We start from the raw sequence: 24571 nt of genomic DNA on the forward strand, positions 1-24571 counted from the left end.
AGCATGGATGAACAATTGTCCACGTCGTGCTTACCACAAGAGAAGAAGCAGGGAGAATAAACTAGTTATTCTACGGTGGGCTTCTGTGTCATTTCAGATAAAATATGTATAAAATGTATCATTAACTGAGACTTCAGAGATCAGAGCTTTGTTTTCATCCAGCAACGTGACTGCACGGCTGTGTCATTATGATGCATGAAGATTCTATTTTCTACAGTACGTCAGCATTTTGCCGATTTGTATGGTGAAAGGCAATGATGTACTTAAGATGTCAGCAGAAACCTTGGGAGCTCATACATGTAGGAAGATCAGCACACATGGAATGGTTCAATGCCATGTGGTGTGGGCTTATTTATATACTGTCTATGTCATCCTCACAGATTTCTTTTCTTATTTCAGGAGTAACTTACTTTTAACAATATTTCTTATTTTAATTCTACATAAAATAAGATCTTATGACACGCTATAAAGTATAGCTACTGTCAAACATGTTTTTTAGAAAATATTTCAGGTATGTGCTGCTTTCCGTATGAGCCTTCTTTTCTGGCTTAAAACTACTTTAAAGTGTACCTGTCATGAGCAAAAACTTTTTACAGTATATAATGTAGATAATACCATTATATGTATATTTGTAGTATACAATGGTTAAAAAATGTGTATACTTTGCGGTAAAAAAAAATGATGTCTCTGCAGTTATTGCCTGTGTGTCTCTGTGCGGAGACAAAATACAGGAAGTGTGGGCAGGACAAGCAGGGCTCTGTGCAGGGTCCTGGCTTGTCAATCATCCTGCTATGTGAGTTGGAGCATGTCTAAGAGCCTCAGTGCACAAAGCCCTGCATGTCCTCAGTGTACAGAGCCCTGCTTGTCCTCAGTGTACAGATCCCTGCTTGTCCTCAGTGTACAGAGCTCTGCTTGTCCTCAGTGTACAGAGCTATGCTTGTCCTCAGTGTACAGAGCCCTGCTTGTCCTCAGGGTACAGAGCCCTGCTTGTCCTCAGGGTACAGAGCCCTGCTTGTCCTCAGTGTACAAATCCCTGCTTGTCCTCAGTGTACAGATCTCTGCTTGTCCTCAGTGTACAGATCCCTGCTTGTCCTCAATGTACGGAGCCCTTATTGCCCTCAGTGTACAGAGCCCTGCTTGTCCTCACTGTACAGGACCCTGCTTGTCCTCACTGTACAGAGCCCTGCTTGTCCTCAGTGTACAGAGCCCTGCTTGTCCTCAGTGTACAGATCCCTGCTTGTCCTCAGTGTACTGATCTCTGCTTGTCCTCAGTGTACAGATCCCTGCTTATCCTCAGTGCACAGAGCCCTTATTGTCCTCAGTGTACAGAGCCCTGCTTGTCCTCACTGTACAGAACCCTGCTTGTCCTCACTGTACAGAGCCCTGCTTGTCCTCAGTGCACAGAGCCCTGCTTATCCTCAGTGCACAGAGCCCTGCTTGTCCTCAGTGTACAGAGCCCTGCTTGTCCTCACTGTACAGAACCCTGCTTGTCCTCACTGTACAGAGCCCTGCTTGTCCTCAGTGCACAGAGCCCTGCTTATCCTCAGTCCACAGAGCCCTGCTTGTCCTCAGTGTACATAGCCCTGCTTGTCCTCACTGTACAGAACCCTGCTTGTCCTCAGTGTACAGAGCCCTGCTTTTCCTCAGTGTACAGAGCCCTGCTTGCCCTCAAAGTACAGAGCCCTGCTTGCCCTCAGTGTACATAGCCCTGCTTGTCCTCATTGCACAAAGCCCTGCTTGTCCTCAGTGTACAGAGCCCTGCTTGTCCTCAGTGTACAGAGCCCTGCTTGTCCTCAGTGTACAGAGCCCTGATTGTCCTCAGTGTACAGAGCCCTGCTTGTCCTCACTGCACAGAGCCCTGCTTGTCCTCAGTGCACAGAGCCCTGCTTGTCCTCGGTGTACAGATCCCTGCTTGTCCTCAGTGCACAGAGCCCTGCTTGTCCTCACTGTAGAGAGCCCTGCTTTTCCTCAGTGTACAGAGCCCTGCTTGCCCTCAGTGTACATAGCCCTGCTTGTCCTCAGTGTACAGAGCCCTGCTTGTCCTCAGTGTACAGAGCCCTGCTTGTCCTCAGTGTACATAGCCCTGCTTGTCCTCACTGTACAGAACCCTGCTTGTCCTCACTGTAGAGAGCCCTGCTTTTCCTCAGTGTACACAGCCTTGCTTGCCCTCAGTATACATAGCCCTGCTTGTCCTCAGTGTACAGAGCCCTGCTTGTCCTCAGTGTACAGAGCCCTGCTTGTCCTCAGTGTACAGAGCCCTGCTTGCCCTCAGTTTACATAGCCCTGCTTGTCCTCAGTGCACAAAGCCCTGCTTGTCCTCAGTGTACAGAGCCCTGCTTGTCCTCAGTGTACAGAGCCCTGCTTGTCCTCAGTGTTCACAGCCCGGCTTGTCCTCGGTGTACAGAGCCCTGCTTGTCCTCAGCGTACAGAGCCATGCTTGTCCTCAGTGTACAGAGCTTGTCCTCCTGTTATTCATAGAGATTTCCTAAGAGTGCTTAGGCCTGTCAACCTCATGTTTGTGCATCCTTTTATATAGTTTTACCTACAAAAGTTTTGTATGGTCTGGCAGATCCTGATTAAAACAACAAGAAAAATATGTGGTTTCAAATGGCTGGAGGTGCTCAACCCCAAATGCACTTGTGCATTTATACTGGGGGAGCAGATCCTGTGCTTGTGGTCTGTTGCAATCCACAGCTTAAAATACATACAATGGGGATGCCTGCAGCAGACTACAAGTGCCACAATGGCAGCCTACACGCGATGAAAAGTGTGGATGTGTAACATATAGAATACATAAATTTAGGTGCACTGTGGTAGATGTAGTAACATATAACTAACCCTCAAAATTATGTTACAATTGGGCCATTAGCCAGTGTATCCTTATGAATGAATATATATATGAATGACATACCTGACCCCACACACCAACGTCAAGGTTTCTCAAGTGGCACGGGACCTAACACTAAACCTACCTGTGCCGTATGGGCAAAACCAGGGGCCGGTGGGCAATTACAGTGGCATTAGGTCCGACTCACAGCCTGCTCCCAGTTCACTCCAGTGTGGCTAAGCATACATACAGTGGGAGGAGGGAGAAAGGCTATAAGCCCCACCCAAGTAGGCTGATATGTTGCCAGCCTGGCAACACTGGAGTGAACTGGGAGAAGGTTGTGAGTATGACCTAATGCCGCTGTAATTACCCACTGGCCCCTGGTATTGCCCATACGCCACAGGTATGTTTATTATTAGGTCCCATGCCACTTGAGAAACCTTGGCGTTGGTGTGCGGGCTCAGTTTTATCCTTCATATAAGGATATACTGGCTAATGTCTCATTTTTAACATAATTTTGAGAGTTAGTCATATGTTACTGTCTGTCCACATCTACCACAGTAGTGCACTTATATTTATGTATTCCAGATCCTGATTAAGTTAGATACCATGCTTCATCTTTGTATTTTGAATAAACATGTTTTTTGTTACCTTTTTATGTAAAATACATGGTGTCCCAGTTGTGTACAAAAATAGGATGTGAATCTCATTAAGGGAGTTCTGTAGTAAAACATAACGTATCCCCTATTTAAAGGATAGGGGAAAATCTATAGATCGCGGGGCATCTGCTGGGACCACCCGTGTTCTCCTGAACGGGGCCCCAGCTGTCTGCTGGAAGGGGACATGCCGACCCCATGTATCGCATAGCGATACATGGAGGGGGCGTCTTGGTCGCGGCTTCCTGCAGGGGTCGGAACGGCCGCTTCCAGCAGACTGCTGAGGCCCCATTCAGGAGATCGAAGGGGGTTCCAGTGGTTGGACATCCCATGATCTATAACACAATTTGAAGACATTTTCCAGGCATACTGTAGAATAAAATAGGCCATCACAGTTTAATCACTGAGGGCCAAACCCTGTGGTTCTCACCAACCAGAAGAATGGGTCATGACTCTTTCTGATTATCCAGACAATAGCGTCTCCATAAATGTGGTTGTGCCTGGTACTACAGTCCATCTTCATACTTTTTTATGCAGCTTAAAGGGGTACTCCAGTGGAAAACAATATACGGTATTTTTTTTTTTTTTTCAAATCAACTGGTGCTAGAAAGTTAAACAGATTTGTAAATTACTTCCATTAAAAAATCTTAATCCTTCCAGTACTTATCCTCTGCTGTATGCTACAGAGGAAGTTGTGAAGTTCCTTTCAGTCTGACCACAGTGCTCTTTGCTGATACCTCTGTCTATATCAGGAACTGTTCAGAGCAGGAGAAATTTGCTATGGGGATTTGCTCCTACTCTGGACAGTTACTGATGTGGAAAGAGGTGTCAGCAGAGAGCACTGTGGTCAGACTGAAAAGAACTTCACAGCTTCCTCTGGAGCAAACAGCAGGTAATAAGTACTGGAAGGGTTAAGATTTTTTAATAGAAGTAATTTACAAATCTTTTTTACTTTCTGGCACCAGTTGATTTGAAAAAAATAAAATAAAATAAAAAAATATATAGTTTTTTACCGGAGTACCCCTTTAACTGCAATTCTTTGCATAATAAAAAAAATGGATATGCCATTGTGCCCCAGAACACCCTGTACATAGAGTGTGCTTAGGTTCGGACCTTCACCAATAAAACATTACCCGTCAATGTTTTTTTCCTGGAAAAAATGTTTATGCACCTTAGGCTTTAACGCTGTCTTCTGTATCCTGGAGCTACTGTGACCCTTCAGTAGAAAATAGTCATTTTGTTTATTGTAATGTTTTTATATCTTTTTGTGCTACACAGAATAGACTCTGTTTACAGCACATTACCTTTGAGACAACTTTTCTTAGAAAAGGGAAATCAACTTGGTCAGGAAGGAGAATTTATTATGAAAATGTTCTTCTTTTTCTCTGAAGATTGCCAATAACGTCTAGTCACAGAAGAGAAATTTGCTCTTAGCATTGATTTTCAAATTGACTTTTTCTGAAAGGACATTGACTGGGTGGGACTAAATTGTCAGTAAAACTTTTTCTTCCTTCGAAATAGGAAAACCAGCCGTTTTCACATTTAAATGTTTTTTTTCTTGTTTTCATTTATAGTATTTCAGTTATGGTGCTTTGTATTTTCCTTAATATTAATATATTGCCTACATTTTTTTTTAATGATTAGAGACAATGTTTTGCTAATTTTTTTTCTAATCTGTTTCTATTTTCTGATTTTATTTTCTCAGTCATTTTTTTATTTGTTTTTATAGTACATTACTATAGGGGCTTGCCTGAGCTTTTCTTAACAACATTTAGAGTTATGCTTTACAGAAAGCCCAATGGACATAGACAGGGGCTGTCCTATTGACATGAATGGGAAAGGCTTCTGGGCATGCCCTGTGACCTTTGAAGAGATCATTTCACAGGCAGGGAATGGCTGGGCACTGAGCTTCATCTTCTGTCCTTTCTATGTCCTGATGTCATGTTTTCTAGCAGTCTCCTTATCATCACAGACAAAACAAGAAGTATCAGCTTAGTTTTGGGCTTACTGGGGAGAAAAGTAACCACAAGATTTTCGAATTATTTTAAAATAGAGATAGTAATAAAGAAAGTTAGAAAAAAAAAACATCATCAGCAATTCTTATAAAATAATTAAATAAAACAATAAAAAAATATGTTGAACAAAAAAACTTGATTTAAGCAATAGGTCATTTTCTGATGACATATTCCCTTTAAGAAGTTTGAGCAAACTTAAAAAAGCCCAATTGCACCATGTCATATTTTGATTGATTTGTTTCTATCACTTTGACATGCAGAATAACATTTTAATCATTATACCTACACAACTGCGTGCCCCCACAGCCACATGTGTAGAAACCTTCACAACCCACAGGCAATCATTAGCATATACAGTCTACAAAGGCTTCATGAAAACACAATTCAAAGCAGATAAAATTGATCAAAACATTTAAAGAAAGAACGTGGCTATATATAGGCTTAAAGCAGTAATCAATTATATTTATAGCCAGAAATTTAGTGCACAGCTTAAACAGTTAAATTAATTCTCTACAACCTACCCTTTGTACAAATTTCTTTTCTCATGTTTCCCCCTGTGGTGCGTTTTGTGGATTTTCTTTTCTTGTGTCTCACTATGATGCATATTAACTACTTCCATACTGGTCTGAATAACATATAATCACCCCACATGTTTAACCTAACAACTTGATTTAAACAGTATTATATACTCCCTTTCAGTAAGATATTAAATGTTTTATCCGTAGAGTATTTATTTATGTTAAAGGGGTACTACCGTGCTGACAACTTATCCCCTATCTAAAGGATAGGTGATAAGTTGCCTGATCGCACGGGGTCCTGCCGCTGGGGACCCCCGCGATCTCGCACGCAGCACCCCGCTCTCATCAGGCCCCGAAGCGAACATCGCTCCGGGTCTGATGACTGCCGATCATGGGGCTGGAGTATTGTGATGTCACGGCTCCGCCCCCATGGGACGTCACAGCTGTCTCGCCCCTGCCATAGATTTGCATTGAGGGGGCAGAGCGTGACGTCACACGGGGGCGGAGCTGTGACATCACGATCACCGGCCCTGTCATCAGACCAGGAGCGGATGTTCGCTCCGGGGCCTGATGAGAGCGGGGTGCTGCGTGCGAGATCGCGGGGGTCCCCAGCAGTGAGACCCCGTGCGATCAGGCAACTTATCCGCTATCCTTTAGATAGGGGATAAGTTGTCAGCATGGTAGTTCCCCTTTAACCATTTATTTATGTTTAACAACTTTTTTTTTAAAACATTTTGAGCTTCCTTTAAAGTTTGAATCACATTTGGAGCTAGCAAATATATCTTTTGACTATTCTCAATACTCTGATTATGTGTGCCAGCAGCCGGATTATGCCAATAGGATATGTCATGTAAATGACTGCCCGGTTATGCCAATAAGATGTGTAATGGAAATGTCATAAGACAGCTTCTGAAATTATGTGATTGCATTTTTTCTATTTGCTTGGCAAGTGTTTGAACGGCAACCATACGGAGAAGCATTGTCTCCATGTTATTAGCTTCTTGCGCCATACAAGTGTTGGCAGTTGAAAAAAATGAGAAAAAAAAACCCTGTATGACTAATACATAGACTATTGACAATGGATAACTCATATATAGTGACTGTGCCGGACTATAGATAAATTATCTTTCTGCCTGATGAAAAATAGACCAGAGTCTATTCAGGTATGGTTCACTGGTACTTTTCTGAAGAACTTGTATTATGTCTTTTCATCATGATGTACTTATTGATTCATTGGTAATGGCACTTGGCTTTAATGCGATGTCTATCCCTTTTATGTGTCTCAGCTGAAACCAATCCACTTTTTTCTCTGTTCTTTTCACTCCTATCTTTCCAATTTTCACCTGCCATGAATCCTACCCATGTAACTTGGAGTCGCATAGTATTTTTGGTGTCTAACCGGACAAGCGAAAATTGTGTTTAAATGATGGCAGTTTAATGAACCAATACAAATTCCTTTCCGCAAATGAAATCTCTGACCTGTCGCTTGTTTTATATGTGTGTCCTATGATATTTTTATATTAGGGTAAATGCCAGCTTTTGGTATCTGTAAATACCTAGAGAAGAACTACCACCTGTTCTCAAATTTATAAGTCTAACCTTGCTCAATCTGTCCTCAAAGAGGCCTGATAATAACTGCGGACACTTGGCCATATCCAGACCCCTGATTTCATCCAAACCTAAAAGCAATTACAAGCAGACGCTGTTTATTCTGAGGCCAAGTTATATCCAAACATAATTGGATTTCTCATTACTATGTATTGGATGATCGGCCTATTCTAGCCTGTAATCAAATATTTAGAAAATGAGAAACGGAAAATGAAAAAGTGTTTTTCCTCCCTTTTTTTTTTACACACCGGAATGTCTATTATCACACACACTCTAATTCTGCATTTATTCAAGAAAGTGAGTGTTAAATATTCAGCCTAACAATTGGCAAAGGTCACGCAGACACATTTGCAGATAGTGGATTGCAGAATTGAACACCTTGTTGGGACAGAAGAATTCTCTGTTGGAAATCATTTTGTTTTCTTTGGCAAATAGAAGAATTAAATAAAATGGAAAAACAGAATATAAAAGAAAAATGGGGAAAAATGATTTAATGCAGATTGCCTGCAGATTATGTTGTCTTGTCCTGCTGATTTTTATTTACTCGTTTCTTTCGGCTTAAGATTTAGTGGTTTAATTCAGATGCTGTCGGATGGCAGATCTATGGCTTTTTAAAAGCCATGCATGCACCAGTAGACTGAATAAAACTCTGTTCCTACAGCATGGTTATTGTTATTTTTTTTTAACCCTTTGATTTGCTTTTGGAAGCGGAACTTTTGCTATAGATTTCTTTTGTTTATCTGGACTCTTGTTTTTTACACTTGCGCTTCGTTGGCATTCTGTGCAGATTTCAGCAATATTTTTTTTCCAATTCTAATCCCTTCTGCAGCGTATGTTTTGTCTGAGTCAGAGCTTAGGTCCACTTCTTGCTCTCTCCCAATCGTTAAAATGATTAATGCCTACAGGGTGAGCTAACACGAAGTTCATCTTGCTTGTTAACTGTTCCTTCCCAGGATCCACCTCCATTCATTTTTTTCTAGCATGGGAATCAGGGGATTCCCAGGGTTTCACTGCTTTATTGGCAGGATTGGACATTTTTTTATTCTACTGTAATTGTGCAGCAAAAACAAATGACTAATATGATGTTCTTCAGACATGTAAGCACATAGTCTTACTATATTGGGCATATAAACACCATTTTACTTGTAAGAACTTAGGATAAAATTAAACTCCCTTTACCCCAGACAACAAAACAGTTATAGTAAGCACCCTCTAAAAGATAACAATTGCCCACAAAGCTATCTATGGAAAATGTGCATTACATGGGATAGTTATAATTGTAGAGAATTGGAAAATACTCACAGGGTGTAACAATACTGGCAGCTTGCTAGGCTGCAGAACTAATCCTTACCTACAACATATGCCTTCTTGCCTCTGTACTCAGTTGCCTTGATAGTTGACTTGATAGTAGAGCAGGATAGAAGATCAGTAATTGCACAAGAAAGTATATACAAGCGAGTATCTGCCAGAACTGTAGGCAACTGCTTATAAGAATGATGCAGTAAAGTAGAGATCATAATACCATGAGGAATAATGAAGCAACCATTTAGAGGAGTTTTTTACTATGTTTCAAGTCAATAATTCATCTTCAAATGAACACAAACTTTTGCCAACACAAACATAAAAGGTATTTGCTGAAGGGGTAAAAGTTATTTGCTGAAGGTATTTGCCATAGGACACATTAAAAAAGACAGGCCAGTGTATCAGAGATCTGCTGTGACATGACCACAACCAAACAGCAAACTGACGGGCCTACTCCTTTGTTTATATATAGGACAGTGTAGCAGTAGCTGCACTATCAAGCATAGGCGCTTGTATGTACAAACTGCTCTGCCTTTGCGATACAAAGAAATTGGCTAGACTATCAATGTTTAATCAGTGAGGATCTGATTCCTGAGATATCCAGCGCTGCGAAAGCTCAAATGCAAGTTTTCTTTATTCTGACACGGCAGTACAGGTAAAATGAACAGCAGTGACGTGTTTCGACCGCCTAGGCGATCTTAGTCATACTGGCATACTGGTGACTAAGATCGCCTAGGCGGTCGAAACGCGTCACTGCTGTTCATTTTACCTGTACTGCCGTGTCAGAATAAAGAAAACTTGCATTTGAGCTTTTGCAGCGCTGGACAATTTTCTTCTTGCTATATGTGTACAGCCTAGTCCGGGCTGGGTCCGCAGCGCGTGAGTGGAAACTTACTAGGGGTGAGCTGGATATACCTTTGGACTATTTAAAGGGTACTCCCATGGAAAACTTTTTTTTAAAATAAACTGGTGCCAGAAAGTGAACAGATTTGTAAATTACTTCTATTAAAAAAATGTCATCCTTAGTACTTTTTAGGGATTATAAACTACAGAGGAAATGCTTTACTTTCTAGATTTCTCTGATGTCATGACCACAGTGCTCTCTGCTGACCTCTGCTGTCCATTTTAGGAACTGTCCAGAGCAGGAGAAAATCCCCATAGCAAACATATGCTGCTCTGGACAGTTCCTAAAATGGACAGCAGAGGCCAGCAGAGAGCACTGTGGTCATGACTCATGACATCAGAGAAATCTAAAAAGTAAAGCATTTCCTCTGTAGTATATAGCCCCTAAAAAGTACTGGAAGGATTAAGATTTTTTAGTAGAAGTAATTTACAAATCTGTTTAACTTTCTGGCACCAGTTGATTTATTTTTTTTCCCCCACAGGAGTACCCCTTTAAGGGGCCCTTTTTGTTTGCACAGGCAAAGCAGCTTTTCCATACATAGAAACATAGAATGTGTCAGCAGATAAGAACAGTTTGTCCCATCAAGTCTTCCCAATATTTTGAATACTATGAATAGCCACTGGTCCTATCTTATATGAAGGATAGCCTTATGCTTATCCCATGCATGCTTAAACTTATTCCCTGTATTTGTATCTACCACTTCTGCAGGAAGGCTATTCCATGCATCCACTACTCTCTCAGTAAAGTAATACTTCCTGATATTACTGCATAAACCTTTGCCCATCTAATGTAAAATGATGTCCTCTTGTGGTAGTTTTCTTTTTTTAAATATCCTCTCCTTCTTTCTTGTGTTGATTCCCTTTATGTATATGAAAGTTTCTATCAAATCCCCTCTGTCTCTTCTTTCTTACAAGCTATGCGTGTTAAGGTTTAATCTTTCCTGGTATGTTTATCTTGTACTAGTTTAGTAGTCCTTCTCTGAACTCTCTCCAAAGTACAAGCAGCTTTACGAAATAGTGCAGCTAAATCTTAGTTGAGTGAGTGGGACATTCTGCATAACCTATACAACGTCACAAAAACCTATGTGAACAAAGACGCAGAACCTTTATTTTGCTGTGTAGTTGGGTCCCTGAAATGAAACCCACACAGTTTAATTTAAACACCTTTTAGTTCTCCTCAAATACAATTTGTGAACAAAATTAAGAAAACTGTAGGTAAGGGGCCCATACCTCGATGCCTGCGGACCCAGACAATTGTGAGTCCACCACTGCCAACTGTTTGCAAGCTCTATCGTACTAATATGTGTGCAGCTGTATTGTACAAGGGCTCATCTTCATACAATCTGGAGGCCTAAATAGGTAGTGTTGACACTATGTTCAGGTTTTAGTTTGCTGATATATGTTGACATATCTTTTTGCCAGCCCAAATGTGGTGTGAACTTAGCCTTAGTGAGTTAATTCAGGCAAAGTATTGACATGCTGTAGTAGAAGAACTTGTGATTTCGGATGTAACAGTCATTGTCTGCCAAAAGTTTTAGTACGAAGTAAATTGGCTACGATGTATTTCAGATACTGACTAGAGCAGGTGGAGAGAGGGAATATAAAATAACTACACACAATCTCTCCATTAGCATTTTGTTCTCTCCCTTTCTTTCTACAGTGTGATTGCTATGATTCACGCCAACCTTGGCGTGTTGGCAGTGTTAGATTGTTTTGTAAGCCTTCATGGTTTGGGCATCCAAATTGCTCTACTGAAGGCTTTTATAGATGGATATTTAGTTCAAGAGGAGGAATTAATGTTTCAGCTTTAAAACCCAGAATTCCAACTAATTCTCAGTGATATGTCCCCGAGAGGTAAAAACCGCAGTTAGAATTTGCTTGTACAATCTAATGTACTTACAGTGTTCAGTGTCAGCTCTAATCATAAATATCTGTTGACTTTTCAGTTGCAAAAAAATTTCTCTGTGTCATGACGTTCTACCTTGTAGGATTTGTTTGTCCTTGATGCGATGCTAAATTTCAGCGAAATGTACTTTGCTTTCTGGTATGTTATCTTGTTGAATGTTCATTCAGTCTATCATTGTCCATTCAACGTATCATAAAATTAGCAATTTGCCAAAGCAAGGTTAGTGGGTACAGCATATGTACGGCAAGAATTGGCTGGTTACCTTGTAGCATCAGATGTCTTTGATGCTCAATATATGTACTGTACCACATAAGCAAAACCTTTAAAACCAATAAACAATAGCTTCTAATATGTAAATTAAATGTAGAAAAAGAAAACGTCAGCAGCACAATTCTTGTTCTACTCTGCCTGCAGTATATGGAAATCAATGTGTGCTTCACCTCGTATAATTGAAACCTAAGTCTATGTTTCACTCTATTGACACAAATATATTTATCACAGTGACATTCCTTTTTAAAAAATGCAAGTTTGCATGTAAACGGCAAATTCATAATAGATCAAGGGATTCCGGGGCGGAAATGTGAATGTAGTTGTACGGCCTTTAGCAAGGAACCTATACTGCTCTTGATGAAAAAGACAAATGCGTGGCTTTGCAGGGCATACTTTAGGAGAAATCTTCAGTGGTTGAACACTTATTCAACTACATGAGTAGTGAGATGTAGAAGAGAATACTTTATTCAACACACATCTAATTTCTGCCTTTAGATGTGAAAAAAAAAGTTTTTTTTTTACATGCTGAGATTTGGGGAATTGCTGTTTTTGTATGAATTACTGTTTTTATATTCCCTCGGTGTTTGAAAGAATGCAACAATATTGTTAATTTATTTTTATCTTCATTAGGTTTGATAACCACAACATCAAGAAAGCTAGACCGGGAACAACAAGCAGAGCACGTACTCGAGGTTTGTGGTTTTGACTTCTTTATGAAAAGAATGGGTTCAGTATAGCATTTCACATAAATGTAGACTGTATCTATATGTAACTATTTCATTGACTTTTATGTATTATGTAAGTGTTGAGGGATCTCTAGATGTAACATTTCAATCCTGCTCTATTACAATAGACATTAAAGGGGTTGTACGGTAAAAGAAACACCCTGTATATGGTGTTAAAACGTATAATAAAGCAACTAACTATTATAATGTTACTAGCTGAGTACCTGGCATTGCCCGGTTTTTCCTTCCTAATCCTTGTTGGGCAGAAAAATCAACAAAGGAGGAAGCTTTTGACTTCATATCTCATCCTCATATATCGTTGTTATATCCCATCCCCATATCTCGTCCCCATATCCTGCCCTCATATCTCGACCTCATATCCCGTCCTCATATCCTGACCTCATATCCCATCCTCGCAGCCTGTCCTCGTATCCCGACATCATATCCCAACCTCATATCCCGACCTCATATCCCATCCTCATATCCTGTCCTCAGGTGGAACTGATTTGTGATGGAGATATTGTAAGCTGGAAATAGAAGGGGACGTGGCTTTGTGGGACTGGACATGATTTACAAGCCAAACCAATGCACAAAAAGGGTACATAATAAAATGGGTGGGGCGTAAACAGTGGGTGTGTCTTTGTGAGATGGGGTGTGGCTTACAAGCCGGACTGACACATTCACCAGGAGATGCAGAGCAGAGCTTGTGGATTATGGCACCAGAAGTCCCATATACTTGCATAGGACTTGAAACAAAAACCTATATTTTATATAATGGTGTAGGTAATGGTCAATTTAACTATCATATATTTATATTTGACATTTAAGTAATATGTGTACCAGGTATTATTGAAATATCTCCAGCCATATGGAAGTTATGCGGGAACATACATTTCCCGTAGATTTACATGGGACTTTAAACAAAAACCCTGACCCTCACGAATGGGGGCAGTTAAGGGTTAAATTAACTATCCTATATTTTTAGTGGACATATAAATAACATGTGACCAAGTATTATCGAAATATCTCCAGCCGTTTGGACGTTATGCAATAACATATATTTGCCATAGACTTGTATGGGAGTTTAAGCAAAACATCCACTTATTTATTTATTTATTTATTGTCACTGTGTCCACTTTTTGTGTTTGTTTTTTCACTAGGATTTGATAGGGTGCGGTACCCCTTCTGGGTGTCCCTCCTGCCGTTCTAGGGGAGTGGCCATTAGGTTCCTCACCTCCCTGCTATACCCCGTGGCATCCTGTTTCGGCAGGATGCCAAACTGGTTTTACTGGTTCCTTGGTGACAACCTGGTTAATGCCTAGTTGTTTGCCGGGAACACTTTCGGTCCCTGAGTAGCTTCGGCAAAAGGGGACATCGTACCTGGAACCTTGCAGGTGCCTTTTGGCCCGGAGGCGAAGGGTTTGGTTTGTTGGGGGGCCTCTCTCCTTTCGGAGAAGGGCTTGCGATAGACCGCATCCTCGTGCACGTTTTTTTGTGTGAACACTTGCACTTTTTACTTGCACTTGGGTGATTTGAGAGCACGTACCTCGGCTTTCAAATTTTATCTTTTACAAAGGGCAATAATCAATCTATGATTGCCCTATTATCCTAGAACTTCATCATATAGGGGGGAATAAGTTTTGTGGAAGTAAACAGAGTGTCCATTGTTCTGACATGTGAACAAGGTCACTATATTTATACACTCATATGTTGGGATTAAAGGGGTTGACCAGCTTTAATACATTTTTCTTTTAGTTATAATAAATCACTGCTGTGATTGTGAAGATATCCCTTACACATATTGTGAGGCTTCTCTAAGGCCCGTTCCCTTTTAGCACGGAGCTCTGCTCCCACTCAGTCCTCCAACTTTGTATGCCTCTAGACGGCTCAATGCCCATACATGGCTGCCTATAGAAGAGGATGGGACAATACACGTCACTGTGTCTCCTTACCTCACCTTCGCTCCTTGCTTGAGTGCAGTGTACTGCCATGGAGGAGGCATGATGATGTGTATTTTCACATGATCCCCCATAGTCAGCCATGTATGGATGATGAGCCGTCCGGCTACATACAGTGACAGGTGACCGAGGAGCAGAACTCTGTGATGGGAGAGAATAGGGCCACAGAGAGGGCTCACAGTATGTGTAAGGGATATCTTCATAATGACAGCAGTGATTTATTAAAAAATAAAAATTAACATATTAAAGGTTGCCAACCATTTTAATAATAGCTATTCACATTATATCTATAGTCACTAACCATAATTCACAGAGCGGTACAGATATTGTCATCATTCACTGCCCTCAGTGCATATTCTTTCTGCACTCTGTACACACTCACACTAAGACCTGTTTACCAACTAGTATGTTTTGGAATTTGGAAATAATTTGAAAAACATAGATAAAACTCAAGCAAACCCAATGAGTACATACTATCCTTTTGCAGTTGTCTCCTTAGTTGGTTTTGAATTGAACAGTGCTAACTACGGACTCACCATACATCCTTACTACAGTATGTCCTTCAACATCCAGGCTGAGTAGATTTGCCTAATATTATCCCTAGAACGCAGTGTTGACAGTATCTATCTGTAATGTACAGTTCCACAATTTTATGTGTGTATCAGAAGCAAAGCCAATAAACAAGTCTTTGCTTCTGCCGCTATTATCCACCTCAAGCCAGAGTTACTTTTAATAAACACTGAAATGGCCTGAATTTCGGTTATTGGCCCTTGTAGTTATAATCCGTTTTTAATCTTTATTTACAAGATACGGGGTTGCCATGAATCCTATAGTCTGCATTTCTCTATTTCCTGCCATGGGTTAATGTGCCGAAAAAAATATTTCTGTGATTTGTAATTGGTAATTTTTTTTCATTACTTTTATTTTATTTCCCCCCCAGCTGGTCTTTGTGGCTCCTCTCTGTTTATTGCCAGCTCAATGATACAGCAAAGGCGACATAAAGTACTGTTATACAGTGTAATGCAAGCTGTAATAGTTTAATAGGCCTATTCCTATTTGTCTGTTTAATGGAGGCAAGCTTGGATATGGTTTGGGAAAGAACCCAGAAACATAGTGGTATTTAGATTGGAGGAGCTACAGCCAAGTGTTGTGTGCATCTGGCAAATTAATTTAACATTGAAATGATGACCAGATGGGTTAGTGGATTTTTTTTCCTTGTTTACAAGGAAATTTGATCCTCTATTGCACTGTGGTTTAGTGATATGAACTTCACAATGCGAGTGCCTTCCTGCCATCAACTCAACCAAGTCTTACTGTACTGGTAAGCTTTAGAAATAGAAAAGGGGGAACATTTAATAATCCAGTATAAGAGTAAAATAAAAAATACAGTATTCACATAAATACAGTATTCACATAAATAATATTGTTATTTGTGCTTTTTAGTTTGGGGTATTCTCATTTTCATTTGGCTCATTTGTACAGCTATATAAATAGTTATGCCCCATTCATAGAAATTGATGCTCCTTTCATTCCCAAAAAGTGATATCAAATGAGGATTAAAGGTGTATTCCAGGCAAAAGCATTTTATCCCCTATCCAAAGGATAGGGGATCAGATGTCTGATCGCGGGGGGCCTGCCGTTAGGACCCCCTGCGATCTCCCTGCAGCACCCAGCATTCTATGTGGGGCTGCGTCTCCAGTTTTGGAAACCTCTGGGTTTCCGGGACTGGGGATGTGACGCCATGCCCCCTCCATTCATGTCTATTGGAGGGGGCGTGATGGCCATCACACCCCCTCCCATAGACATGAATGGAGGGGTGTGGCGTGGCGTTCCCAGTCCTGAAAACTGGAGATGCAGCTCCCACATAGAATGTGGGTGCTGCAGGGAGATTGCGGGGGGGGGGGGTCCCAGCGGCAGGCCCCCCTCACTCAATCAGACATCTTATCCCCTATCCTTTGGATAGGGGTGAAAATGTTTTTGCCCAGATTACCCCTTTAAGTGTCAAGACCTTCACCAATCAGGAGAACGAGAAGGGAGAAGACTGCATGAACGCACGCTCCTCTCCCTGGTATGTGTCATGTGATGGAGACATACTCTAATGACTTACATTGAGAGTGTGTCTTGATCATGTGACACAGAGCTGGGAGAGAGCATGGATGGTCTCCTGATCAGTGGGGGTCTGAACACTTAGATCCACATTGATTAAAACATTTCACACCTCTATGACATGTTCAATGTTTCACCAAGGATTTTTAAAAGTGGAGGGATTATCAGGCGAATTAGCGTTTATTGGAACGCTCCCCCCAGATTATTGCCCCCTGATCACGTGATGGACATGTAACTGCTTGTTTATCAGTTTTTTCATGCAGTAGTAATTGCCACACTTAAATGCTCCTTTAATATGTGCCGATGCTATATAATTGATCACGGTTGTAACTTGCAGTTATCTCAAGGACGTTTACTTCTTTATGCTTTAGATCGATAGAAACATGTCTGCCTTAGAAAAGTGTTTTCCTGGTCATAAAGCCTGATTGAATAACATATGCTTGTTAAAGAGTCATTAAATGGTTGTACCCAGTCATGTATGGCTTTACTGTGGGCAATAAAGATACAAATCTTTTTGATGCTAGAAAATCTTGTATAGACAAGAGTGTTTATTTAAATCCCTATTTATTGGTGTCATTTGGGAATTATGGTGTTGTGTGAATGTGCTGCCTCAGCAAAAGTTTGCAGAGGGTATTAAAAAGGACTTAGTCATATTATTAGATTTTTGGTCAAATATTTGATCACGTGTATATAGCCAACTTTACTTAACATTTTGGCAAACTTGGTTACATGGTGTACCATTAACTGCAATATCAAGACCATTGGGCCTTTCGAGAAAAGCGGGTGATGTCAATAGGAGACAAAGTGGCATATTGCTTATGTGGTCCCACATCGGCCAGGCACCCATTGAAGGTAGATTCAGTATTCAGCTGTCATGATTGGGGGAAATTGTGTGTGACCAGACATCTCCATGACTACATGGTGGATCTTAGTCTGACACTGTTAGCACAGATTAGACAGTATCACAATGTATAGCGAAGGTAAGAGATATCTGTCAATTTCTTCATATATTCCCAGAAAATAAATTATAGAAACAGCACAACACAGACTTGTAAGAAAAGAGGGTCCAGAATTTGTATATTTTGAGAATAGCTGACATGTCCACTTTAACAAAATGTGCCCCAATAGTAAAAATATAAGGATACTAGTCGATGGGTATAGAATTGTGCATGGCCAACTTTACACTCCCAGGTCAAAAGTCTGTGTTGTAAACCTTTGTGAAGATTTGTTGTGATTTGATGTCCATATTGTAAACCTTTCTGAACATATGATGTGATTTGATGTCTGTATTGTGAACTTTTGTGATGATTTCTGATCGATGGCAACCCTACCCAATACAAATACACCATAGAAAGAATATTTTCATTCAAAATACTATCATTTGACATATAACATTACAAAGTAAAAATCTTGCTTTTATCTGTACCCAAGAATGCATAATGTGCCGTTTTGTCCGGGTTATGAGAGCTAATCTGTATGTGGGGATTTTCTACTATGTTTTTCACATTACAACATTAAAGTTTGAGAATGCAGATGTATTTAGCTAAGCAAGTAGAAAACAAATGCAATGTGAATTGTTGAGCCATTGTGGATTATGATGCCTTACTAAGCTCATAATATTACCATAAATGTGCTGTACTGCAGATTCTCTTGTAAATATGTAGTTGAGAGGGATTATTTTTTTTTAACATTCATTTTACAGACCATTAATATTGTTGATTAATGAACCTCAAGTCTACATAAGGGTCTTCATATCTGTTCTTCACTTTACACCTGTTTATCACATTTATCGATGTAAAAGATGATAGAACCAAATGGAAAGTGATTGACAGGCCTTAAGTAGCTAATGACGAAACAGGAGAAGCAGCGTATGGCTGTGTTTGCCATTTGTGCGAACGGAACTAGATGAGACCTAGCTTCTCTTGACAAGTATCAGCATTCTGTTTGCTAGCTGTGACAAATGTTCTCATATTAAGCCTTTTTGAACAACCAATCACTTAACTCTCTATACAGATTTGTTTGCTTTCCTGAAACTGATTAAATGTTTAGCTGCATACAAGAATAATAAATTCTGTTCTTCCCTAAAGGAACATTTCAAGCTGTGCTTGTTCTTCAAGCTATGCATTCATTTAGGAAGACTTTTAAGTGAATGTAATCTCCAAAATCATATTCGGAAGCATTTAAGTACAGCGTTACAGAGTATAGTGTATTCACAGAAAAATGTTGTTATTTTCTTAACAGGTGACTATCACGGACAATGGATACCTTCCAAAGTCTACAGTTTGTCGGGTCATAGTCAGGGTTCTGGATGAGAATGACAACAAACCCACTTTTCTACAAAAATTTTACAAGATCCAATTTCCAGAGAAAGAAAAGACTGAGCGGGAAAAAATCACCAAGAGGGATCCCATCTACAGAGTAATTGCTGTAGATAAGGATGACGGGCCAAATGCTGAAATTTCCTATAGCATTGAGGATGGAGATGAACATGGCAAATTCTTCATTGAACCTAAAACTGGGGTGGTGTCATCGAAGAAGTTTTCTGGAGCAGGAGAATATGATATTCTTACAGTAAGTCCAATTTTCAATGTTGCCATGGAGCAGTGATTTATCAGTGTAACACATTATATATAGGACAGCAGTTTTTTATATTGTGAGCAAATTACTTTCCTTGGTTGTTTAAAATATATCTCCCTGAAAATTACGGAATTGCGGTGTTCTCTAAACACAGAATTCTGCCGAAATTCAAGCCCCCGCAATTCTGAAAAATGTTAAATCCCATTGAAGTAAAGGGCAGCATGTTCCAGCGGAATTCTTCTGTGGAATCCCGCACGGAAATTCCATCATGTAAACATGACCTAAAAGTACATTGTAAATAAAAACAAAGGTAGGAATTTACTTAGACTTGAATTTTTCTTGCCAGTTAAAACTGGCATTTCACATGCCAGTCTTAAGTAAAATCTTGCTGGCATCATATGTATCCAATTTATTAAGAGACACACATCTGTTGGGTTTGCAGAAAGATGTGCACATTTTTGAAACGTGAAAGTAAGCATGAATAAAAAAAACCTTTACCACCCCTAAATTTACCACCACTCTGGTGTGTCCACTTAGAGGGGTACTCCGCCCCTAAGAATCTTATCCCCTATCCAAAGGACCCCCTGTGATCTCCCTGCTGCACCCGGCGATCGTTTAGAGCAAGGGGTGCAGTGTCGGAGGCTCGTAACCTCGCGGCCATCCCCCGGAGTACCCCTTTAAAGTGCGATGATGATGACATATACGTTGGTCACTTGACATTGCAGCCAGTCACTGGCCTTAGTTGTCTCTTTTCATATGTACAGCATGTGACCACTAAAGCTAAAGATTAGCTTGAATGGGATGTAACCAATGTTTGTGACGTAATTACAATATGTTTCTGATGGGGGAATCTGTAGCAGTAGTGGAACTGAAGCAGGATTACATTTAAGGCCAATAAAGTTATTATTTATTTATTTTTTTCCCTTTCACCAAAGTTTCAGCTTGTTCTTAAATTCTAATTGTAAAGAGAAAAAAAAAAGAAAGAAAAAAAAAAAACACACTTGAAACCCCATTCCAGCACTTATCCACAGAATAGGATATACCTATGGGGGAGAGTTATCAAAACCTGGGGAGAGGCAAAGTTGCCCAGTTGCCCATAACAACCGCTTCTTTCATTCTTAACAAGGCCTGTGAAAAATGAAAGAAGTGATCTGATGGGTTCCTGTGGGCAACTAGTCAACTTTGCCTCTCCACAGGTTTTGATAAATCTCCCCCTAAGTGATTATATGATCTCAGGAATGTCAACCTTAGCGCCAGGTCGTGCATGTGTGCCCTTGTTATATTCATTTCCTATGGGAGCTTCTGGAGATATATGTGTACAGGGCTCAGCTGTCTTTGTGACTCCCATAAAAAATTTAAGGAGTTGCCGCATATATACATGACTCACTGACCTATTCTAACACGGAAGTCAAATCCCCATTTCTGAGATTACAGGGGGCCATAGCAGTTGGAGCCACTGTGAAAAGAAGACAAAAGAGACATTCCCTATGACTGGAGGCATGTAAAAGTATAGTCGAGCCAGGGGTATTCTGGCTTTATGCATCTTATTCCCTATCCAAAAGACTTCCCCTAGTTACATTACGTCCCTCCATTCATGTCTATGGGAGGGGGCGTGATGGCCGTCACACCCCCTCCCATAGACATAAATGGAGGGGTGTGGCATGACATCACTAGGGGGCGTGGCCATGTTGTCACAGGCCCCGTCTCGGAGGCAACACCCGGAACAGAATGCCAGGGGCTGCACCAAGATTGGTTAGGGGATAAGATGTATAAAGCCAGAATACCCCTTTAAAGAAGTGCCTTAGTATAGACATATGACCACTTAGGGTTTTGGTCTCTCTGTTTGGTCTCTCTGTAGACTTGATTGTGACTTAGTTTTTTACATGTTTCATGTTTTGGCATGGTAATTAGATAACATTTTATCATGGATGAAGGAAGTCCATGAATTAAAGAGTATTATTCACATGTGTCTATTCCACTATGTAACCTTAGGGAGTTATCACTGAGAAGATGATGGAGGAGCTCCAGCAGAACATCAGGCACTTTGTGCAGCATAAATAATCATTACCGTTGTTCCATTGTTGTTACTATTGATTTCTGCTCCTTTGATTTATATTCCTTATGTCTCATAGATTAAAGCTGTTGATAATGGGAGACCTCAGAAGTCATCCACTACTCGGCTGCATATAGAATGGATTTCAAAACCAGCACCTTTAATGGAACCAATTACCTTTGACGAAGAGGATTACACCTTCACCGTGATGGAAAGTGATCCTGTTGCTCATATGATTGGCGTGATAACTGCACAACCTGTGGGTTCTCCATTGTGGTTTGACATTACCGGTAAGTGTGTACAATTATTCCAGTCATGCGCACGTAATACTCAATACGGAAGCCTGTCTAAGTAGTACAAAAGGGTAATATATTTATAGAGTTTAGAAAAAGACTATAATGGGAAGGGGATTGTACCTGGAGGGTTTCTTTTATAAGATTTGTGTTTCATAAAGTATATTTTTCTGTTTGCACAATGTATTCAGTTATTTAAAGATTGAAAACACGTGTGAAGCTACCAGCTGATATGTGTACAATATTTAGTATTATTCTTAGATGGCAATTCTGCCTTCAAAAATTAGCTACAGTTGTGTCTATCTTTACCTTTCTGCACATCTTGTTAAGGGCTGACAATAGAAATTGAATACATTATTGTGACCTTCTAGCAAAGCTCTTGACAGGCCCCAATTTACATCACAACCATTAAAGGTGTACTCCGGCGCTTAGACATCTTATCCCCTATCCAAAGGATAGGGAATAAGATGCCTGATCGCAGGGGTCCCACCGCTGGGGACCCCCTTGATCTTGCATGCCGCCCCCTGTTTGTAATCAGTCCCTGTAGCGTGTTCGCTCCGGGTCTGATTACTGTCGATCACGGGGCCAGAGCTTTGAGACGTCAAGGCTCCGCCCCATGTGATGTCACGCTCTGCCCCACTCAATGCAAGCCTAAGGGAGGGGGCGTGACAGCTGTCACATATAGACGTATATAGCATTAAAGGAGTAGTCCAGTGCTAAAAAAACTTATCCCCTATCCTAAGCATAGGGGATAAGTTTCAGATCGCGGGGTCCAACCGCTGGGGCCCCCGTGATCTCCTTTACGGGGCCCCGGTTCGCTGGCCAGATAGCAGGTGTTGACCACCGCACGAAGCAGCGGCCGACAAGTCCCCACAATACAGCAATATGGTAGAGCAGGAGATTGCCGAATGCAGCACTCCGGCTTTGCCATAGAGTTGCATTGAGGGGGCGTGTCAGCCGCCGCTTTGTTCGGTTGTCAACACGCCCCCTTCTCGTGGGCTGCCGGGGCCCCATACAGGAGATCGCAGGGGGCCCCAGCGGTCGGACCCCCTGTGATCTGGAACTTATTCCCTATCTACTGAAGTTTATTCATGTCTTTATCCCTTTGTGTTTTTTTTTTTTTTTTTTTTACAAATAACACATTTTCTAAAAATGGTCTGCAAGATATATCACTGACATCCATTTTATATTAATATTATGTTTTATTAAAATTGAGTCCTTAAAATCAGTTGCGCCCAACCCAGACGTCATTGCCCACCAACATTCCAAGTTTTTTCAGTTACTCCATTGGAGTAGAAGAGGTAAAAGCTCAAATCCTGGACTGTTGATGGGCCTTAAGAAGTGGGTTGGGGAACTAGACGGACAGCATACTGTGAAACAACTATATATATTATAGTGCTGTAGAAAGCAAATATGTTATGATTAATTGATCATTTTAAGCCTTTACCATATGTCAACAGAATTTTCAGCCACCAAATAGTGCTATGTTACTACAGTAAAAATGTGTTGTTTTTACTGTAGTTTGTATAATTTCCATAAAATAGGGCCATTGTTTTTACAAAATATTAGAAAGAACGTGGTATAAATATGGTACAACTGCAACGTGTGAACACTGGCTAAGAGGATAAAAGGTCATGATCGGGTAATATAGATATAATAAAGAAGTGTTCTCAACTAGAAACACACTCTATGAGCAAGAAGGAAGAACTTCCAATATATTCCAATATATTCCATGGACAACCAATTATCTGAATGGCTGCTATGTCATACTACATTTCCCCTATAGTGGCCACTAATAATAATAATTCTTTATTTAGTCCCTGTTCAATCAAATGGATACCTCACAATCTAAATTAATCAGTATGTACTGTGGTTGCAATATTAATTGGTTCCAGGACGACCATTGTATGTAGAAACCATTGTATGTTGAGACCATAACTCTATGGAAACCTGGTAATTGGTTCTGAAGCCCCAAAATGTCATCCAAAAATAGGAAAAAGTGAGGATTAAAGATAAATAAGTAGATAACTAATATAGATAAAGGAAATCCTTATTTATAAAAGTAAGAAAGATCTGCTGGGAGCTGTAAATCACTGTCTATTTCAGTGTTTCCCAACCAGGGTGCCTCCAGCTGTTGCAAAACTACAACTCCCAGCATGCCCGGACAGCCAAAGGCTGTCTGGGCATGCTGGGAGTTGTAGTTTTGCAACAGCTGGAGGAAACCTCTTTGGGAAACACTGGTCTATGTAGAGGACAGGAGCTTCTTCAGGGTCCTGTAAAGAACACGCAATGTCCTAAAAAAAGGAAAATGGAGCCGCCCTCACCTGATGTCCAAAGGAGCAGCTAACCCTGGCTCAGGTAAAGAATATAGAACATGTAGTACCTCCCTGTACTTTAGGGGGCGCTACCAGAAACCAGTCAGTGCCTGCACTTTAGGAATACACGGGTTTTACCAGTGAAATATCCATTCTGATTGGTCGATTCTTCCAGTCATTGACACGTTTCACAGATTCCATAGCATTGTATGTTGAGTCTGGTTTCAAGTTACAATGGTCCAGAAAAGACCATTATATGTTGAAACTATTGTATGTTGAGGGATCACTGTATAAGGGGGGACATTCTAACTTGTTGCAGATATTTTCATACACAAGATGAACATACAAATTCATTGTAGATGTTTTGGGATTTGAACCCAGGACTCCAGCGCTGCAATGGTAACCCTGCTAGCCACCATGCTGCACTGCAAAGGACACTAGAGATGAGCAAACTTACAGTAAATTCGATTTGTCACGAACTTCTCGGCTCGGCAGTTGATGACTTATCCTGCATAAATTAGTTCAGCTTTCAGGTGCTC

The 24571-nt window shown here is 40.7% G+C and overlaps 1 protein-coding gene across 9 annotated transcripts in view; it reads left to right on the forward strand.

Annotated features, from left to right (window-relative positions):
• The window catches only part of FAT1 (FAT atypical cadherin 1), a 251511-nt gene that overhangs the window by 138216 nt on the left and 88724 nt on the right, over window positions 1-24571 (forward strand). For all 9 annotated transcript variants that reach the window (XR_008889074.1, XR_008889073.1, XM_056559286.1 and 6 more), the window contains exons 4-6: window positions 12636-12697; window positions 19036-19365; window positions 21504-21714. Coding sequence is in view for 7 of the 9 variants with exons in the window: in XM_056559286.1 (XP_056415261.1) it covers window positions 12636-12697; window positions 19036-19365; window positions 21504-21714 (603 nt within the window). In the remaining 2 variants the exon portion in view is untranslated. The remainder of the gene's footprint in view (window positions 1-12635; window positions 12698-19035; window positions 19366-21503; window positions 21715-24571) is intronic.

The sequence above is a fragment of the Hyla sarda genome, chromosome 1, assembly GCF_029499605.1.
Source record: "Hyla sarda isolate aHylSar1 chromosome 1, aHylSar1.hap1, whole genome shotgun sequence".
Taxonomy (NCBI): domain Eukaryota; kingdom Metazoa; phylum Chordata; class Amphibia; order Anura; family Hylidae; genus Hyla; species Hyla sarda.